This window comes from Bubalus kerabau, chromosome 10 (genome assembly GCF_029407905.1).
Source record: "Bubalus kerabau isolate K-KA32 ecotype Philippines breed swamp buffalo chromosome 10, PCC_UOA_SB_1v2, whole genome shotgun sequence".
Taxonomy (NCBI): domain Eukaryota; kingdom Metazoa; phylum Chordata; class Mammalia; order Artiodactyla; family Bovidae; genus Bubalus; species Bubalus kerabau.
In genome coordinates, this window is record NC_073633.1 from 47,974,035 (window position 1) to 47,996,015 (window position 21,981).

Sequence of the window (21,981 nt, forward strand, 5' to 3'; positions counted from 1 at the left end):
CTCTGATACAAAGCACAGTAAAAGGCCACAGACCAGTAAATAAACAATGTGGCTTTTGGCTACTTTACAACTGCTGCTAGCACTAAGAGCAAAACACGCTTTTTCATCACTTTGAACAGAGGAGTACAAATGGCAAATAAAAGTTTTAATCACTTCTCTGATTAAAAAGTTTAATAAAGCTTTAACTGCTGGTTTAAATATTACCAATCTAAAAAAATACTTTAAAAAATTTTAGTTAACACGAGATCTATAGAGAAAGTTACTTGGTTTTGAAGGCAATGCAGTTGGTTCCTATGCCATAAGAAAATTATCCTCTGGATTTATGAATTAGTAAAGTAGCAGATTGTATTATAGGCCTTGAGTCACATAAATTTATATAGGTTATTAGCATTATTTTTAAATATACAATATAAACAAAACTGTACATATATGGCATATTAACTTTGTTTTCCAAAACAATAGGCAACTCGTTAGCTAAAGACACCATAGTCCACAAAAACAAAAAGGCACATCTGTACAAGATATATGCCCTTTTTCCCTCTATGACTGAGTTAGGTAGTCTTTACATTTTGACAACATAATAAACACAGTGCATTCTATTATTTTCATTCTATTTTTCACTTTTGTCTTCAGCAGCAAATTCTGGCATTTAAGACATGGCATTGAAGAGTTTAAGAATAGTGGGTGTTTATTCACAATTTTCGGTAAAAACTAGATGTAAAAACAAAGATGGTCAAAGAGGCTTAAAAATCAGTATCACCACACACCCCCTATATGTGTGTAAATTCACTGCCTTAAATAGTCATCTGTTACTCAAATTTGAAAAATTCCACAAATGCACTATCCCCTTTCAGTGCAATCAATTTCACTTTAAACCATATTTTAGTAGAGTCTACAGTGCAAATATAAATTCCTTATACTGGCCTTTTGGCAGCACTGAGGATCCAAGACAAGGTAATGCTACTGATCACCTGAGGATAATGGTAAATGACTTCTGTATTTTTATTTTTCCAATTCTGAAAAGCTTATTTGATCAGTAGCATTTTTGTAAGAGCATTATTTTTTAAAAAGTACTAAAATACTATGCCTTTTTTGAATAAATTAAAAAAAAAAGAAACTTTACAAATATCATTCCAGTGTCAATGACTACATATGGCTAGGGTCATTGAGGAGTTTCTGCATTTTCTAACAAAGGCAGTCTATACACTGGGGGGTGTGAAAGCTCCCGTTTGTAAGTCTTTGGTGGCAGTTTTGGTAGATGAGGGCTTGAATTCTGCCTTGGTGGAACAGGGGGAGCTTGAGGATGAGCAAGATTATTTTGACTAGAACTGAGCACATAGCATCGACGAGGTACCCTTGGAGAGGGTGTGCTAGGAGGAGTGTTCGGAGAATTTGGACACGTACTAACGTCTCTGAACCAGTCTGAATCTCTGTGAAGATGTCCCAGTGGAGGTGGCTGAAGGGTAAACGGACAGTTTATAAAGTGTTCTGGAGGCCGAAGTGGAACCGGTGGAGGGGTATCAGGAAGAGGATCTCTTGGCGGCGGTGGAGGTGGACTATGCAGAGGCCCGTCAAATGGACCAGTAGGAGCAGGAACTCTGGGTTTTACCTTTGGAGGAGGAGGTTGTCTTGGTGGAATAGCAGGGGGGTCATCATCAGATTTCATAGTTCCCTCAAAAACAAAAAAATTAAATTATACCTCTGTTCTCTTGAAACATCTATAAGAAAAAGTTTTAAAGACTAAAAAATTCTTATGTGTTAAGTTAAATCCAGAGACACAAAATAGGTTAATCTGGTTTAATAATCAGATTTATGAATAAATTACTCCTGGTTTCACTCAGGGCTCAGTTTAATATTTTTATATATGAGATGTTTTAACTGAAATCTTATAAAGCCTCAGATTATCTTGCTTTGTAGATACAGTTTATAAATTTATGCATTTTAATTATAATAATGGGCAAGTAAGTAAAAAGAATATTTAGTTTTGTAGACATGAATGCTGAAGCTGAAGTTCCAATACTTTGGCCACCTGATGGATAAGAAGAGCTGACTCACTAGAAAACACCATGATGCTAGGAAAGAATGAGAGCAAGAAAAGGGGGCAGCAGAGGATGAGATGGTTGGATGGCATCACCGACTAAATGGACATGAGTTTGAGCAAACTCCGGGAGATAATGAAGGACAGGGAAGCCTGGTATGATGCAGTCCATGGGGTCTCAAAGAGGCGGACATGACTTAGTGAATGAACAACAACAAGACATGAAAGAACATGATGTCAAGAGGACTTAATATCCATCTTCTGCTTTTTGGCCATTTACTTCTACTATCCCCAGTGAAGTTCAGAGCGGTGGTTCTCCAAAGTTTGACCCAGGATCAGCAGCATCAGCACTATTGAAAGTGAAAGTGTTAGTTGCTCAGTTGAGTCCGACTCTTTGTGACCCCATGGGGTGTAGCCTGCCAGGCTCCCCATTCCATGGAATTCTCCAGGCAAGGATACTGGAATGGGTAGCCATTCCCTTCTCCAGGGATCTTCCTGACCCAAGGATTGAAACCAGGTCTCCTGCATTGCAGGCAGATTCTTTACCGTCTGAGCCACCAGGCAAGCCTTAGTAGGGATTTGTTATAAATGAAAATTCTTGGGCCCTGCCCCAGACCAACTGAATCAGAAATTCTAGCCACCTGGTTTTAACAAACCTTTCAGATGCTTGTGATGCAGCCTGAAGTTTGAGAAGCACCAGCTGAAAGTTTGGAGAATGCTTTGAATACTACAGTTTTTCCCATCTCTACCCGAAAGAAAATGTACTTCTGAGTATCTATGAATCTGCCCAGCCTCCTTTTTTTTTTTTTAAGAAAGAGTATTATGAGGATTAAACAATTATTTAAGGTATATTCTAAATAAAACAACCTAAGTATTTAGAAAACATAAAGGGTAACCAAATTATAATTGACAGACTCTTTTTAAGAATAAGCACTGTTTTGAAGATTCACAATTTTGAATAAGTTGAGGCAAACCCAAGTCCTGTTGACTACCTTGGATTTTTGTTGTTGCTCTTGTTGGCCGAAAGGCACAGCATGTGGGATCTATAGTTCCCTGACCAGGGATCAAACTTGTGCCTCCTGTAATGGAAAAACAGCATCCTAACCACTGGACCATTGGGGAAATTCCCTACCTTGGAATTTGAAGCATCCTGATCAAATTTTTTTCGAGGTGGAAGTGGAGGAGGAATCAGTGGCTCTTCACTTAGCTTATGTAAACTACCACACGAACTGAAGAAAGACTCTGGGGGTAAAAAAGATTAGTTTAACCACAACTCATAATGCAATCATAAGACAAAACTTTATTTCAGTCTGTGATCACCTCTCCTATGGCATCCATCAGACTGTACTGTAGCTGACTGTTGGTTTAGCTATCCTGTCCATTAAGGTGTAAGCTTTTTTGAGGGCAGTATTTATTTTCATATCCATAGCATGTAACACACTGATAGTGCCTGCCACATGCTAGGTACTACTGCTAAATGAAAATATAGTATCCAATTAAGATTAATAAGGAGATTCTGCTCCCTGAAAAGTCTTTTGTTTGTATAACTGTACTAATTTCCAAAGAAAGAGCATCCATAAACAGAGACTATGCATTTTTGAAAAAGTTACTATCGGATACATTTCTATATAGGTAATAAAACCTTCATTTAGGAGATGATAGGGTACTGTTGTATCACAGAACCATTCTCTATACAAATTTCTTATTGATAATGGACCCATTACATAACCACATTAATGGAAATTTACAAAATAATAAAGTATTAGAGGAAAAATTATCCCTAAACATGCCAACCAGACATAGAACGATTTTCATGTTCATTTATTTTTTTTATCTTTTTCATATGGTTATAATACCTGTCATTATGGACCTGTATAAAGGCACTGATCAAGTCTTGTTTATCATTATACTGAGATTGGGTTTAAAGGAGCTTGTTGGGAAAGAAGCTAATGAGTTTAATTTTAAACACACTGAGTTTGTGTGAACTGCTTATGGGACATCCAAATAAAGATGTCACTCATTACTCCATGTCAAAAGTTGCTGTCCTGATCATATCACTCTGCAGTCACCCCAGAGGGTCTTGCTGGCTCAGAGTGCCAGCAGCAGAAACAAACAGGATCCCTATGTGGTGTTGGCAGGTGGTGCGAGGAGGCCAGGTAGAGCTCTATCCGCTGTCAATACGTTCCTTTTGCTTGCCCAGCACACCCTGCCCTGTCTTTGTCTCTAGGTGATGGTGAATCCATTCCACATGGTTTAGTCAGCCAATTCTGCCGAGGGCGCCCCAATTTCAGTCAAGAAGTGGACAAAGGACTCATTTTCTTGACAAGATCAGATCTGTAGCTACCTCTTTTTTATGCATGCAGCCATGTGCTTCAGTGAAATCTGACCTCACCCCTTAGCTCCAAAGATGGGGCCTGCTTAGACCATTCCCTCAGCCAGAGTAACTGGTTTAGCTGTTGGCACAGGACCCAATTCAGATTACTGAAATCTGAAAGGAGTTATGCGAAAGGCTTCTGAAAAAGAAGTTTCTTATTCTTTTGGAAAAGCAGTCTGTCAGTCTTTCTTTGTACCTCTTTCTCACTTGACTGAGCAAGGACACACATAATCTTTTTATTGCTCCTGTCACCTCTCTTTCGACTTTGAGGAAAAACAGCCTTAGATAAAGCTGATAATCTGGACAAAACAATGAATGGTCAAAAAGAAACCCGGTCTTTGATAATATCACTGAAACACCGAATCAACCAGTCTTAAAGCAACCGTCCTCCAGATTTTCAGCTAATGAGTCAGAATGCTTCCTTAGTGTTTAAGGCAGACTGAGTTGAGTCTTCTCTTCCTTACAGAAACACACATGCTTATGGAAGCAAAAAATATCTTAATGATGATGAGACATTTGTTTTAAGTTTTTGAAACTGAGTCTGACTCTACGTCAGACCACTTAACCACTATGATAGGAGGTACTTAGTAACCTGTGCTGAAGTCTCAACTTCAATTTTATTTTCCATTAAGAGCACTTCCCCACAGATTATTCAGGTTTTGTGAGCTTCTAAAATAACTTCATTATTCTATACTAGTGAATGTTGGATAATTTACTAAACAATTTCTGTAATGTTAGTTAGCTATGTAAGTTACTTCCAATTTTTTATCATTCACGCATCCATCCACGCAACAAATATTTATTGGGTATCTGCTACAGTGCCAGCACTCTTCTGGGCACTAGCAATACAGCAGTGAACAAGAAACAAAAATTCATGTCCTTATGAAGCTTACATTCTAGGTTGATAAGAAAGAAAGAATATACATGATGATTAAGTAAAAGTATAACAGCTGTAAGTTAAAAGAAGAAATATTAGATAGGGAATGGGGAGCAAGTTCAAACAGGGTGATCAGGGAAGACCTCCCTCAGGAAACACTGAGAAAAAGGTTGAAGGAGGCAAGGGAGCTTGCCATTAGGCCAGACGGGTGAACAGCACTCTAAGCAGAGGGAATCGGAAGAACAGAAGTCCTGATGTGGGAGTATGTCCAGGATGCAGAGTAGCTAGAGCAGAGTAGGTGATAGGAGAGAACAGCAGGTGATGAAGTCTGACTGATCAGAGGTCAAATTTCACAGGACCTTATGGGTCCTTTTTGAAGAAACTGAAACTGTGTCTTTTACTCTAAGATGGAAGGCTGCCAGGAGCCAGCGTGAGGAACTCCGCCCGTGGCAAAGGTCATGAGGAAGGAGGCTCGGCATATGCAAAGGTGGGATCGAGCCTCAGGAGTTCCCCTGGAAATTCTCGAGCATCTACCCCCAAAACCCGAGTCTGCCTACTTTACTGCTTTGTGCTCTCACCTATACCTCTGACTTTACGGGGGGCTGTCCCCCACCACCTCTCTCTGAAAAAGAGTTAACTTACAGCTCCACTTAATAAAGTTCCTGGGCGTGACAAGAGTGTTTCCTACAAACTCCTTTGTAAGTCCTCTAGCCTGCCTGAATAGGATCTTCCGGCCACATGTGATTGTTCACAGCCTCCCAACCTTGAGAGGCATGAGATGTTCTAAACTGTCTAAATACAGATTCCTTTGAGCAGTTAAAAGATTGATTAGAAATTGTATTGGTGAAGGGTTTTTCACTTGTTGGGCCAATGTTTGCTGCTAAGTTTCCATATCCCTTACCTACTGTGTCCCTGGGAGTGTATTGATTAATATAATTGGTGTATAGGAATGTAAGTAGTAGCTTTAATGTTTGTAACCTTGGACCCTTGAGTTAATTCTTTTCTTGTTATAGCCCACCACACCTTTGCCCTACAGGAATGCAACTTTATCTAATGCTTTTGGAGGGTGGCGCCTGACTTTAGAATAATCACCTTTAGAGAAAAATAAGTTTTCTGAAGAAAGGATCATAAAATGTTAACAGGCCTCTTGGCCAGAAGATGATGTAATTCAAACTTTTGCATATGATAACTTTGCAGGAAGAAAGCCTGGCTTACTGCTGACTCTACCCCTTCCCCCATTATCCTCTATGCACAACTTAAGGTATAAAAACTACTTTGGAAAATAAAGTGCGGGCCTTGTTCACCGAAACTTGGTCTCCCCATGTCGTTCTTTCTCTTACCTTCTGGCTGAATTCCCATCTTGAGCATGGAGGCTTGTCAAGCCTACTAATTTTGCCTGGGCCTCTAAGATCTGTCCGGGGAGGCCTTAGTGTCTCCTCTCCTTCAGGAGAACAGGAGGACGCCTGCGGTTTACGTAGGTGACTCAAATTCCTTATTTTGGAATTTTATTAGCTTTCCATGTAAGCCAAGTTATTCAGCCTCTTTTCTCCACTGAATTTTCTCACTGAGCTATCCTTATTTGATCACTTTTTATATCTTTAATTCTATCGTATCCTGATCGCCGAAGCCATCTCCCCTTAGAATTCCCTGGATCCACCGGGGCTGGACCCCGGTAAGTGGCGCCTGGACAAGCTTTTCGAAGGTAGGTCCCCCTGGAAGCAATTAGGGTCATCAGCCCTATTGCTCCCCCCTCGGAACAATTTGGGTCATCAGCCCTGTTGTTCCCCCTCGAAGCAATTAGGGTCATCAGCCCTATTGCTCCCCCCTCAGAACAATTAGGGTCATCAGCCCTATTGTTCCCCCTGTGTTGAGTTTTCGGGACGGCTAGGACCCCACTCAGGGTGCTGCAGACCCCCTGTAGGATAGACAGGGCAAGCAGGAGTGGGAAGTATTGAAGTGTTAAAGGGTTGGAGAGAAAACCCAGTTTCTGAAGACTAAAACTAAATCTTTTACTATACTTAACTTTCTGACATGGGTAACAGTGAATCAAACAAAGACAGCTCTTTATAGGAGTAATTTTGCAGTTATTAAGAGAGGAATCAAAGTTTAAAAATCTACCATTCAATCATTTTTTTCATTTGTAAAAGAATAGTGTCCTTGGTTTCCAGAAGAGGGTACTGTTAATTTAGATACTTGGGTGAAGGTAAAAAAAACAACTAAAAACTTATCCTACAAATATGATTAAAAATGGTCTGGACCCCTGTCATGAGGCTGTTGGATAGCCTATGGGAGAGGCTATAGCGGTGGATGGTAGTGGGTTTCCACCTTCTGCGCAGATCATATTTTCTGCCATTGACGAAGAAAAGGAGGGAGACTGTGCTCTACCTCCCGAGGAATGAGAGGGCTTACAGGACGCTGCGGCCGGGCGACCTGGTGAGCCCCCTCCCCCTCTACACAAACCTTTAAAAATTTATACAATTTCTGATTTAAGGCGACTACCCCACCTCCGCTTGCACCTCCCAGGGCCTAGGAATTCCCCAGTTTACATCCAAAGCCTCCCAGAGCATTGCCTAAGGCTGAAAAAGATAAAAAAATTTTCTTTTAAACAAAGGAGCTTTTAAAGAATACACAATACACAGAGCCTGCTCCTTGCAGAAAAACCCCCTTCGAATTCGCCGACTCCACCGGGGCTAGACCCCGGCAGAAGGCCATGGGCTTTAAGTAGTCATGAGTCAAGTCTAACCTACATTCTAAAAGGACCCATCTGCTGTATTGAAAACTGAAGTACGGAAGGTGGGAAGTGAGGATGCTGCTATAATAAACCAGGTAAGTGATTGTGGTCACTTGGACCAGGGTAGCACTAGTAAAGAAGTCAAGAAATGGTTAGATCCTAGATATATTTTGAGAGTAAATAAAACTTGTTGATGGATCACACTTTGGGTATGAGAAAAAGAAACAGGTAAATGATAGCTCTTAATATTTTCAGCCTCAGCAATTAGACAAATGTGATTATAACTGGGAAGAGGTGGCAATGGAAAGAGGGCATGATATTGAAATAGAGACATCGAACAGGACACTGATTATACGAGGCTAAAGGTCAAGAGAGAAGTTCTGGGCACAGGAAAAAAATGGGGAATTATCATATTACAGATGATATAACATTGAATGAGACACCAAGTGAGTGAGAAGAAAAGAGATCCAGAGACTTAGGACCTTCCATTTTTAACAGGTTGGGAAAATGCAGAGAAACCAGCAAGAGAGACTAAGAAGGTAAAAGTAAAGTAGAAAAACCAAGAGAGTGGGTGGGGTGAGCAATGTGATCTTCATGTATGTGCCTTCTTCACAAAAATGTTTTGGTATTCAGTATTAATGAAGGCAGAGACTTTTTCTTGTTTGCTACTGAATCCTTAGTAGTTGGCAGAGTAGCTGGTCCAAAGTACTCAATTTTCTATTGAATGAATAAGACCAAAAGGTATGAACATTTTTTTGGTTTGATACGTTGTTTTCAAATTTCTCTCCAAAAGGATCATACTAATATATCAACTCAAAAGGGTAAGTGATATATGAGCACCTTTTAAGATAGGCTTGCTCATTCTTTGATGTAAACTGTCTATTCATGTCCATTGTTTCTTGCTGTTTTTCTCATTGTACGTGAGCACTTTTTGTACTTTTATTTCTTTCAGGACCTTAAGATACTCAGAATTTTAGGCAGTTATTCTTAATGTTTTCTATTAAAATTCAAAACATGATTTTATTTATGATATGGAAAGTATATTTTACCATCACCCAAAATAATGTCTAAAACTCCTTGTTCTAAAATGACACAGTGTTATAAACTGAACTGTGTCCCTTCTCTCCATAAAAGTTATGTTAAAGTCCTAGCCTCAGTACCAATAAATATGACTCTATTGGGAAATATAGACGTTACAGCTCTGAAATCAAGTTAGGATGAAAGTGAACCCTATTTCTGTTTGTGTGCTATGTGCTCAGTCGTATCCAACTCTTTGCGACCCATGAACAGCAGGTCATCAAGAGTGGGCCCCCAGGCTCCTCTGTCCATGGGGCTTCACAGGCAAGAATACTGGACTGGGTTGCCATTTCCTCCTCCAGGGGATCTTCCCAACCCAGGGGTCGAACGCGCATCTTCTGCATCTTTTGCGTTGGCAGGCAGCTTATTTACTACTGTGCCACCTGGGAAGTCCTAATTCTGTGTGACTGGTATCTTTATAAAAACAGTTGAAGAGAAAATGAGATACAAGGAGAAGCTGGCCATGTGACAACAGAGGCAGAGGTTAAAGTGATCTATCTACAAACCAAAGGATGCCAAGGATTACCAGCAAAGGCAGAAGCCAGAAAAGCCAAGGAAAGATCCCTCCTTACAGGTTTCAGAGGGAGCATAGCCCTGCCATCTTGATTTTTCAGACTTTCAGCCTCAGAAGTGGACTTGAAGTCACTCAGTTTGTGGTACTCTGTTACTGAAGCACTAGAAACTAATATATGTAGTAAAAACATTTCCACTGCTGGACAATAAGGAAAATAAGAAACATATACAAACTTCAATGAAACCAGGAAACATCTGAATCCTGAAGCTTCAACCCATAAAGGTGGACTACAGTATATATGAAGGAGACAAATGGAGGAAGATGAAACCCAACAGTCTACACTGAATGAGACTGACAAACAGCAGCAAAACTGCCCCCACATAACCAAAGGAGGGATCGGGAATTAAAGGCACTTGGTATAATGGAAGGCATGGGACAGAGGACTTGATTGAGTCTATACAAAGGACAACGAGAACCCTAAAGCCCTATTCTGCACTTAATGAAGCCAGGAAATTACCACATTTCCACCACTGGCAGGAGACTCAAGGTTTTATTTGCTGGAGAATCTAAACATCAGACTTGGGGACACTAGTCTGTGCTGAAAACAGATTTTCATACTAAATGCAAAGATCACCCAGGGAGAAGATTCACAGATCTTTCTTTGGAGAAACTAAATACTCTTAGAGAAAAGGCCTCACAGATTCTGAAATATGGGGATTCCTAATTTAAAAAATTTTCATCACTTTATCACCCTACAGTGAAACCCACAAGTCAACCAGTTTTACCCATGGATACAGATCTTTCCATAAATTTATACTGTCTCACTTTAAAATATGAACAGAAAGCTAAGGATATAAGATAAGAAAGAAAAGCCTCCAGTAAGAAAGACCACAGACCACAACAAATAGAAGAAAGAAACTCAGAAAAAAAAAAAAAAAAAAAAACCTTATCAGAAACAAAATCTTTCAAAATTTAAAAAATTAAGCCAGAAGAGAAAAATATAAAAATGTCATGCTGAAAGGGGATTTAGAAAGAATTCTGAGAAATTCAAAATCATGATGGATGAAAAAAATAGAAAAGCTGGGTGATTAAAGTAAGGCAATCTCACAGAAAACAGAACCTAAAAACAAAGAGATGGACAAGAGGAGATAAAAGAAAACTGAATGACAAATCTAGGATGTACAATATGGAAAATAAGCTCCAAAAAGGGAGCCAGGGAACATGGAAGGGAAGAAAGTATTAACAAAATGATACATGGAAAATTTTCTAGAAATCAAAGACATAAATCTCTAAATTTAAATGGCTCATTAAATACACAGCAAAAAAAAAAAAAAAAAAAAAGACCCACATCAAAGTAGATCACTGTGAATGTACTGATCATTAGGAATAAACAGAAGATCCTAAAAGCTTCTTGAATTTAATGTGGCAGAGACTCCTAATTGTCCCCCAGGGCACCTTTCCCTTTCTTCCTTTTAGTAATAGATTCTGCGGAGAAGGCAATGGCAACCTACTCCAGTACTCTTGCCTGGAAAATCCCATGGATGGAGGGGCCTGGTAGGCTGCAGTCCATGGGGTCACTAGGAGTCGGATACGACTGAGCGACTTCACTTTCACTTTTCACTTTCATGCATTGGAGAAGGAAATGGCAACCCACTCCAGTGGTCTTGCCTGGAGAATCCCAGGGACGGGGGAGCCTGGTGGGCTGCCATCTATGGGGTCGCACAGAGTCGGACACGATGGAAGTGACTTAGCAGCAGCAGCAGCAGTTAGAGAGAACATTTCTTACAGCTGTGTCCGTGTGACTAAGTTTTGGCCAATGGGATGAGAGCAGGAGTGATGTTTGCAACTCCCAGACCATGTTTTTGTAAACAAAGTTCCTTGCCCTCCAAGTTCCTACTGGTAGAAAAATGGTAACAACTCAAATCAGTTGCTCAAAACTCAGAGATGGAAGACACATTTTGACAAGCCTGGATTGCCCTGCTAGTTTGAAAGCCTAGTAGAGCAGAGTTGTTTACTTACTCTGGCCATTTTGACAAACAAACTTTCATTTCATTTAAGGCACTGCCTTTTTGGGGCTCTTTGTTATTACAGCAAGTAAACTGCAGTTTTCAAAAAAAAGTATTAAGAATGTAGGGTCACTGACAGAAGGAGTTTCGTCTATTTTGTTCAGTGCCACTTCTCTTGTACCTACAATAGGGCCTACATGTAACGGGCATTTAAAAATATGCATGAATAATTTATGAGTGAATGATACTAGACTTCTAAACAGCACATATGAAAGCTAAAACAGTGGGAAACTGTCTTCAAGACTGACTGAAAATGACTTAAATTTCTCTACCCAGCCAAACTTTTTTTTTTTGTGGGGGGCGCCTTAGGGGAGGGCAGTTTGCACCATGTGGGCTTGGAGAAGGAAATGGCAACCCACCCCAGTATTCTGGCCTCAAAAATTCCCTGGACAGAGGAGCCTGGTGGGCTATAGCCAAAGGGGTCACAAAGAGTCGGACATGACTGAGTGACTGAGGATGAGCATGCGGGCTTATGGAATATCAGTTCCCTGATCAGGAAATGAACCCAGGCCCTTATTAGCAAAAGTGCAGAGTCCTAACCACTGGACTGCCAGGGAATTTTCCTGGCTAAACTATTAACAATGAAATGTATAATAAATACATTTTCAGAAATCCAAGAACTTAAAAATATATCCTATGTATCCTTTCTCAGGTAGCTACTACAGAATGTGCCCCTATCAAAATAAAGGAGTCATTTCCAGTATGACAGCAGAAGAAAGTTCTAGGATTTCAGCTAAGTCAGAGGCCGAGACAGCAACCAGTCCCAAATGGAGCAGGAGGACAAAAGATCATCAGTAAGGAAGTTTCCCAGTTAAAAAGCATATACAAAAACCCTCAAAACCAAAAAAACCTTGGTAATTTCCCCAAATGGTCTGACTTTAAGGAAAACTGTGGTGTTAAAGCATGTGGGAAGACTCAGCAATAGACGTTTAAAAAACAAAAATCCTAAACATTAATGAAGCTATTATTAATTTCAGGAAACAGCATACAAGAAAGGAAGCATAATCACAGTATATACTCCGTGACTTAGCCGTAATAATATTTTCTCTAAATGTGGGAAGTTTATTAGGTAAAGAGGGAAATCCTCACCTACCATGTCTTTTAAACACTGTCTAAAAGTAATGATTCAAGAGAGAGAAAAATATAAAAACATCACTTGAAAAGGTAGAAGAATCACTGCAAAACAAGGGGTAGGGAGTCAGGAGGGAGAATACTGTTGTTAATTTCACCCTAAGTGTTTTAAGCACTATTTGCCTTTTGAAACTCTACACATATATTACCTTGATAAAAACTTTGAAATTACAGAATTAAATATTTAAAAGAATAAACTTACTTTTCTCATAAGACAGGAATTCTCTTGTTACTATCTATATGATCTACATTTTACTATCATAGAAGCAGAAGTCCTCTAGATTGGGAGAATTATTCCTGAAGCTGCTGTATCCCTTTGGGTTATTCTGTTTTAAACAAATGGCCACAGAAAGGTAGGTGACAGTATTTATGTCATACAGAGGATGAGATGGCTGGATGGCATCACTGACTCGATGGACATGAGTCTGAGTGAACTCCGGGAGTTGGTGATGGACAGGGAGGCCTGGGGTGCTGCGATTCATGGGGTTGCAAAGAGTCGGACACGACTGAGCGACTGATCTGATCTGATCTGATGATAAAATTAAGGATGGCAGAATAGCATTTTACTTAAAATGCTACTTTAACTAAATAAGTTCATGAGAAGAAATAAGTGATCACAGCTAGCCTAGGAACCTGATAAACATTTAGTATTATTCCTGTAGAAAAATGAATTGGAAATAGCAGGGAAGAGGAGAGACAACTGATATGAAATCACTGTTCCTTCTGCGCCAAGCAATGTGCTAGGTGCTCTATATAGTTATCTCATTTGACCCTTAACAAGTTGGAGATGCTAAGTAATTTGTTCAGCATCATGCAGTCCCTAAAACATATATAGTAAAATGATGAAAATAAACTGTAGTAAAGTTTAAATAGTACCCAATTGTAAAAAAATAATTCCATCCATTTGTAAGAATTTCATTTCGTAAAATCTTTAAATGTTGCTAAAATTCAAAATATTCATATACAAAGTTCATCAATGCAATTATTATCTTTATAGTCATTTCATTAGAATCAAGTTAAATTCTTACTTACTTGAATGAGGCAAGAGGACTGGGGCAAAGATGCTATTGCTTCCTATTAGAAGGAGAAAAATCAATTTGAAAAGGAAGGTAATATGTATGATTTTATTTTAAAAATATGTTTGCATAAAGTAACATACATAATAACATGCACACAGTTCAGAACTTTATCATCATCTTTTGCCATGTTAGTTTTTAAAGGATGAATATGGTATTCTTTGTACTTGGAATTTTTTTCCTTTCTTAGCATAAATAGTTCCCTCTCTATCAGTCTCTTTAAATTTCCTTCACAGAATTTATCTGCTTTGTTTTCTTTTTCATTGGCTATTGCTCCCTTTAGAGTATGTATTGGGGCTCAAAAGGTCCTGAATAAATCTTTGTTGAATGAATAAACTAGAAAATAATATGCAAAAGCAATGCACAAATAATGCTTTCCTCCCCTGTGTTAATCTTTATTTTCACATATAGATGTCATTTTCCACACTAATATAGTCTGTAAAGGATTCTACAGTTTGCTAACTAAAATGATGAGAATTAACTAAAACAAAAGATTCCCTTTTTTTCCAAACAATTTACATCAAATACATACCACAGGAACTGTTGAGATCCACATCTAAAAACACACTAAGGTCTGAAGAAGCAGACACTGGCGGGGTAGATGGTGTATTTGGAGAGGTTGGTGCTGACACTGTTGATTCAAGCTCCGTTTCAGCAATCCGACTAAAGCTTATTTTACACGGTTCTCTTTCTAATGGTGTTGGGTGACCTCGCAAAGTACCTGAGGTAGAGCCATGTCGGCCTGTATTAGGCCTTATTCCAGGAGATTTTAAGGAGAAAGCTGATTTCCTAGGCTAGGAAAAGCAAATGTAATTACCATTACTAACTTGAGTGTACTTTAATAAATAAAGTACATTATGTAAAGTATTATGGCTTAGCATATTAGTATACAGTTGAAAGAGTACAATAAATCCCAACTTGCAAGGACAGTCTGTAACTGTTCTTCCAGCAGAACAGTTTGAGATTTGATTGGCTTAATTTTAAGGTGGACTTGAATACTGTATAAGTAAACCTCTTTTCATAATTCAGAAATAAAATAAAAATTCATGTGAAAACAACTGTTTGCTTCCAAGACACCTGAATCTAAATTTCTTCAAATTATTGATATCGATTTTATAAATATTTACTGTAGATATAATAAATACAACATATTATGCTAGGTGCTATAGAAAAAAGAGACATCCTCTCCCCAACTCCACAAAATAATAAATGACCAACCTCTGCAATGATACTTTAGAGTCTTTGGGAAAAATTGCTATCATTGTCTCTCACCTTTACCCTCCACTTTTAAAAATTCCCACAGTGGTAACTTAATGAAAAATATAAACTCAGATTCAGATAATTTGAGTTAAAACCTCAAGTATGCCCATATCTAGCTATGCAGCCTTGAAAAGGTTATTTATCTCCTTTGAGCCTCAGTCTTTATGTCTGTAAAATGAGACTAAGGTCAATATCATACAATTGTTGTGGAGATGAGGTAACATGAAACTATCTGGCCCAAAGTTCATGTATTACAAATGGTTTTTACTTCCTTCCACATCTTGTTTCACTTTCAGCTCCTTATAATTGGTTTTCTACTACTTCTATGTCACTGTAAACCCCAGGAATAAAAGCAACTACTGTATAGTAGCAAATTTTAGCGAGTGAGGTGGGTTCCAGTGATAACTGTGGACAGTGGTGCTCTTATGGCAGAAACCATGGTCAAGTCAGAAGAACCACAATGTATCTCCTTACTCTTTCCCAAGTCTCTTCATTCCTTGTCCTATTACCTACCTGTCATTAGGTTCTCACTTTCTCATAGCTTTCCCCCTTATACTAGGAAGGATCAGAAATGGATGGGTAAGTAAGTGGTTTAAGAGACAGGACACATCAGGTTTTATCTAACTGCTAACTTTCCCCCTACAGGATATATAATTTTAGAAATAATGCAATACTGCAAAACAAAACAGGTATTCAAGCAAAGTATGATTTTAATGGAAATAGTCTACTGAACATTAAAGACGATATTGTTTTAAAAAACAAAATTTTCCAAAATTATAATGCACTTACAAATCGAGGTGGCTGTTTGCAATTTCGGGGTTCAATTTCTAGTGACTTGTTGAACAAATAATCTGTAAACTCTTTTTCAGAAGCACATCCCATGGGGTTAAGGTTTTCAAAGAATCTCTGGAATTAAACATCCATAAGTACATATTTTTTATTTTATTAAAATGTTTACTTCATTGGTTTAATATCAAAAAAACTATCAACAAATTAATAGATCCTAATGTCTGAAAAGTCCTCAAGGATTGCTGATTCCAATCTCTCTATTTTGGGATAAAATTATAAAGTTTTTATGGAAGTTTTATACTCCAATCTTAAAGTTCTATTAAGAAGATGAACAGACTTTCACTTATTATCATCTTAATAGCTCGGTATCCCTCAGTTAACATTCCTACTGATTACACAACAAAATGATCATCAGTAATAAGTCAACAGTGTTTAAAACAGAATTATAGTTATAATCCACAAAAAAACTTTGATGATCAGAAAAAAAGTAGAGATAAATTGGATTAAAGTCTATTCAAAAATAATTTCAAGGACAATAATATATTTTAACATATCTGTGCTCACATCTAACAAAATAACTTTTCTGTCTTTAATGAAAAAGTATTTGCTAAACTTAAACATAGGTTTTTAAGTAGAAAGTTTAGATGATCTAACAAAGTGCAAAAAGAAAAACAGTAATCTCACAATGAGAGATTACACTGTCAACATTTTACTATTGGGATAGTCTTCCATTGTCTTAACTATGTGTGTGAACATATGCACATATACATTATTACAATTTTTTTCCTGCAAAATTGGGGTCACAACATAGGTATTTTTAGCCTTTTGAAAATATTAATTTTCTTCTGTATGGTTTACTTTAAATAATACAAATTTTAACTATATTGTACTTCATCAGATGAAATGTTCCAGAATTTATTTCACCAATTTCCATATAGGTAGTAACTTACACAGGTGGTTTCTAATTTTTTGCTATTATAATTATGTGTTATTATCCACTCTTCATGCATAAATTTTTCTGTGCATTTCTGATGACTTCCTTATAAGCAAATGATTGGATTTAGTTTAATTTTGAAGCGGCTTAGAAGCATATGTAAAAATAAGTTCTGAGTTTTAGCTTTACCAGTAGGCAAAATGAGCTTTAGAATTTCTAGTATAAACTTCTTCCATTTTTCAGGCATTCTGACAATTTCAAGAAAATTACATTACTACTTTAACAATACTGAAACAATTTATTCTTATGTTCAGGTCAGATAAATTAAATCATATGGACCAACAGTAATTTAAAGACTTTTATAAAGTTATAATTGTGATTTTCTCATCTGTTACTCTACTTTTTTTTGATGTTGTTGGGATTTTTATTTTTATTTATTTATTTATTTTAAATTTTATTTTATTTTTAAACTTTTAAATACTAGTTTGGTTAACTATGCTTTGAAAGTGAATGGCTACTTATCTACATTTTAAGCTTATTTTGAGTCAATCGTAAAAAAAGCATTCTCTGCTCCTTACCCCCAAAAGAATGCTTTAAATGATGGCAGGGTGTCTAGATCAGATGCAGAAACCTATCAGGAATTATTGAGATATGAATGCTAAAAGCACTATTTTAATTATACCCAACTAAAATGCAACATTATTTCTAGGAGGAAATACAGTGTGAATTCTAATCTGGGCTTCAAGAACATTTGTTTTTTTTTTTTTTGGCCCCATCATGCAGCTTGTGGGATCTTAGTTCCCTGAACGGGGATTGAACCTGGGCCCTTGGCACTGGATCTCCAGGGAATTCCCTCAAGAACATTTCTTTACCCCTATGAAACACCAAATCACAGAGGGTTGGCTAAATGCTGAGAGAAGGGGATGGAACAAATGACCATTTTCTTTAAAGCAAGCATCTGTCTATATTTTCATAATGGTGTACACTTCAGGTCAATTTTTCTTAGGACTTTAAGGTTCTTTGTTTTGAACTTGGAACAAAGAATAGTTACCATCTTACAATTTAGGAGGATGGAAATGATGGTGACTATTTTCACTCAATGAGCTATGCTCAACCTGCAAACTATATCTGAAAGTGTAGCACAATTTTTAATGTGAAAGGTAAACTTACTCTGATTGTTAGCATATGTTCTGAATTTCAAATAAACACAATAATATCTACTTACTATAGACATAATAGCAGAGTATTTACTCTAATTTAGAAGATATTCACACTTTATAGTACCACAGAATGAATATTATGAACTATTGTTCAAAACAGAATATCAAGTGATAAAATGTTTTTTAAAAATTCATTTTTTTGCTATGCATATATACACATCACTCTCCCAACCCCTTCCCCTACTTAAATGCAGTGTTCTTATAAAGGTATTAATTATTTAATGTTACACTGGCACATGTAAAATATCTAAAATGTCTATTAACTAATGATAGTACTGGTAGTGGATTTTCTTTTTACTGTGTGGACATCGGAAAGCATCTTTCATTCCATTTTGTCATTCATTTTTTTGAAAGTGTTACTTAAACCTGTTGCACAAAGAAGCAATAACTGTCAAGACAAAGTGCCTAGTAATATTAATAACGGCAGATTGCTAGTGGAGAATATCTAATATTCACCACTTCTATCTATTGATTCATTAATGCATATTATTTTCATAGCAAAATAAAGATCATAATGTATGGCTATGGAATTTCTTAGAGAGGGCAGAGGACTTAACATGTTCTCTTTTAAAGATAAGCAAAGAAAATATTTACCCTCATTTCTGGTTCTATCCGTAAACAGTAAGGTTGATTTTGATACTGCTGAATTTCTCCAGTAATTTCAGCTACTTTCCTCCTCTTACTGAAATTGATTAAATCTTTCCCTTTCTTTTTTAAAAAATCATTATTCCCTTCTTCAGTCTTCAGTATATTTGTTAAATATATTCCTAGTAAAAAAAGTATTTGAAGAAAAGTTTTAAAATTGGTTACTTAACCATTTGGGAAAACAATTGATCTAGTAAAGTTGAAAGACATCCTATAATACAGCAGGTCTTACTAGTGAAATCTCTGATATATTTAATAACCAACTCTACATGAAGAATTTTTTACATGGATGGAAATAATTTAAAATTGAAAGAAAATTAGGGTTTATAAAGAGCTTAATTTGCCATTTCTTAGTCTAATAGCCTAAAATAAAAGGGGGGATTCATTCACAGTCTAAATTATGTGTTAAATCTACTCTAACCATTTTAATATTTACTTATAAATATTTAACACCAATGATCTTAAATGATTATTGATAAAATATGCAATACCAATGATCTTAAGTGATTACTGACCAACAAATTAATCTTAAGCCAATTCTGGTTAATAAGACTACAGATTTGCAAACTAATTCTGTTTTCCCAAAGCCTGTAATTTAGACACAAAAGAATTATTCTTCAGTTTTGGACAGGAAGAAAGTTTTCAGTTTCTCTTTCACACATAATTAGATTCATTTAAATCAGTGGCTCTCAACTGGGGACAATTTTGTCCCCTAGAGGACAGGTATCTGGGAATGTCTGGAGACATTTTTGGTGTGTGCTATAATTTGAATGGTCGAATGTTCAAAATTCATATGTTGAAATCCTAATGCCCAATGTGACAGAATGAGGTGGTGAGGCCTTTGAGAGGTGCTAAACTTATGAGGCTGGAGCCCTCATGAATGAGACTACTGCTCTTATAGAAGAGATTCCACAGGACTCCTTACAACTCTATGAGATAATTACCAGAATTACAAGTTTTATAGATAAGAGTCTACATATAGAGTTTAGGTTTCATTTATCAATATAGACAGCTAATAAAAGTAGATGTGCTCAGATATAAAATCAGGACTATCTGCTTCTAAAGGCTGGTCTCTTTTTGCTATATAACAAAATCTCCCTCAAAATATAAATCCATATTTTGTAACTTACCAAAAAAAGGCACACAGGGTGGATTGATTGACTTAAGTTTCACTAGATATTTTTTAAAATGATCTTGACTTAATTCCACAGCGTCATCCAAAATTTTCCTTTTTCTTTCCTGCAACGCCTTTAAAATATATAAATGGAGTATAATTTTTTTTTTTAAACAGCTCAATCATATTTTTTAGGTGCAAAGCTTTCAATTTTAATATTGTACAAATGTTTGAAAAAAAAGCTTTTAAATTAAGAGATCAGTAGTATTCTTATCTCTACTTGCTGGAAATGACTTATCTATAAATATAGAACTTTAAAACTTAGTTTTTTTCTAATATAAATTAGAGGATTAAACAATAAAACAATCTTCCTTAAGACATTATTAGTTATAATCTTGATTAGCTAGAGTTTCAAGTTATAGCTATAGGAGAAAAATATCATCCCATGGCATTCAAGTATTTTTCTACTGGAAGGTCTTTTGGGGCTAAGGGTAATAAGATTTTGGTAAAGAGGAGAAGGCCAGGGGAGGGAGACAAGAATTGAACAAAAATGTATTAAACCAAGTAAGCAGTCATTTATTTTATATTTCATTATTACATTTTGTAATTAAAAGTCAGTTATTTTATTTTTAACCCGATACACACACACACACACACACACACACACAAATTGACAGCAAACGTACTTGATGAAAAACCACTCAACTCATTTTCTTTAACTTAAGGAAAAAGCAAAGGTGACTGCACTGTAACTTTTATTCAGTACTCTACAGAAGTTCTAATCAGAATGGACAAGAAAAATAAACAAAGAAATAAAAGACTAGCGACTGAGAAGAAAAACTGCCAGTATTCACAGAGGAAATAATTATGTAAAGAAATGTAATAAATCTACATATAGAATTTTAATGAAAGAATTTAGCAATATTGCTGGGTATAAAACCAACAGGCAAAAATCAACTGCATTTCTAGATATCATCAATAAAGAAAACAAATTTTAAAATATTCTAATATAAATCTAACAAAACAGTTGTGAGGTCTTCATCAAGAAAACCATAAAACTTTATTAAATAAATAAATGGAGAGATATACTATGTTCGTAGTTGGGATGATTCATTATTGTAAAAATGTCAGTTCTTCATAATTGATTTATAGAACCTATACAATTCTTATCAAAATCCCAACCTTTCAGATGATTCTACAATTACATAATAGCAAAGGGTCAAGAATAAGTCACTCTTGGGAATTCCCTGACAGTCCAGTGGTTAGCACTCAGTGCTTTCACTGCTGGAGTCCAAGTTCAATCCCTGCTCTGGGAACTGAAAAAAAAAAAAAGAGTAAATCACTCTTGACAAGGAAGCTTGGTGGGGACTTGGCCTACTATAGTGTATCAAGAACTAGTATAAAACTATGGCAATTTAAACATGCGGCACTAGCACAGGAATAATGGAATACATTAAAGGAACAGGACAGAGGAACCAGAAACAGGCCCACACATATATGGATGCTCAATTTATGACATAGCTGGCACCTACAGATCAATGAGGAAAGAATGTACTTTTAATAAACGTGTGGGATCATCTGGCTAGCCAAATGGAACATAAAATGAAATTAGACTCCATACTCAAAATTTGTTTCCAGCTAGATTAAGGACTTAATGAGAAAGATAAAACATTAAGATAACAGAGGAGGATCTATTATACAAGACACCAACAACCACAAATTACAAAGGAAAAAATAAATGTGACATTAAGAATTTTTGTTCATCAAAAGACATAATAAAAATGGTGAAAACAGAAGCTTTGATCTGGAAAAAAGGTATTTATAACAAACATGATTGACAAAGGATTAAAATATAGTATATAAGAGAACTCATACAAATTCATGAGAAAAACTCAAAGAAAAGTCAAAAAATTTCCACAATACAAAGAGCCAATAAACATCTTAAAAGAGGTTCAAACTCAATAGAAATCAAGAAATTATAAACCCAAACCACAAGACTAGAAAAATTAAAAGAACTGACAATATCAAGTGTTAGTGAGAATGCAGAACAATCAGAGTTCGTTATGTTTCCAGTGGGAGTACAAACTGGCACAGTAATTTGAGAAAACAACTGGGCATTATCTATTCTATCATCC

General features: G+C 36.6%; 1 protein-coding gene across 1 annotated transcript in view; it reads right to left on the minus strand.

The window, feature by feature from the left end:
* Window positions 1–124: 124 nt before the first annotated feature.
* The window catches only part of SOS2 (SOS Ras/Rho guanine nucleotide exchange factor 2), a 105,575-nt gene continuing 83,718 nt past the window's right edge, over window positions 125–21,981 (minus strand). Inside the window, exons 17-23 of the mRNA XM_055537576.1 lie at window positions 19,863–19,980; window positions 18,682–18,854; window positions 15,934–16,050; window positions 14,417–14,678; window positions 13,841–13,882; window positions 3,171–3,280; window positions 125–1,672 (exon numbers count right to left, since the gene is read on the minus strand). Coding sequence (XP_055393551.1) covers window positions 1,163–1,672; window positions 3,171–3,280; window positions 13,841–13,882; window positions 14,417–14,678; window positions 15,934–16,050; window positions 18,682–18,854; window positions 19,863–19,980 — 1,332 coding nt within the window. The 3' untranslated portion in view covers window positions 125–1,162. The remainder of the gene's footprint in view (window positions 1,673–3,170; window positions 3,281–13,840; window positions 13,883–14,416; window positions 14,679–15,933; window positions 16,051–18,681; window positions 18,855–19,862; window positions 19,981–21,981) is intronic.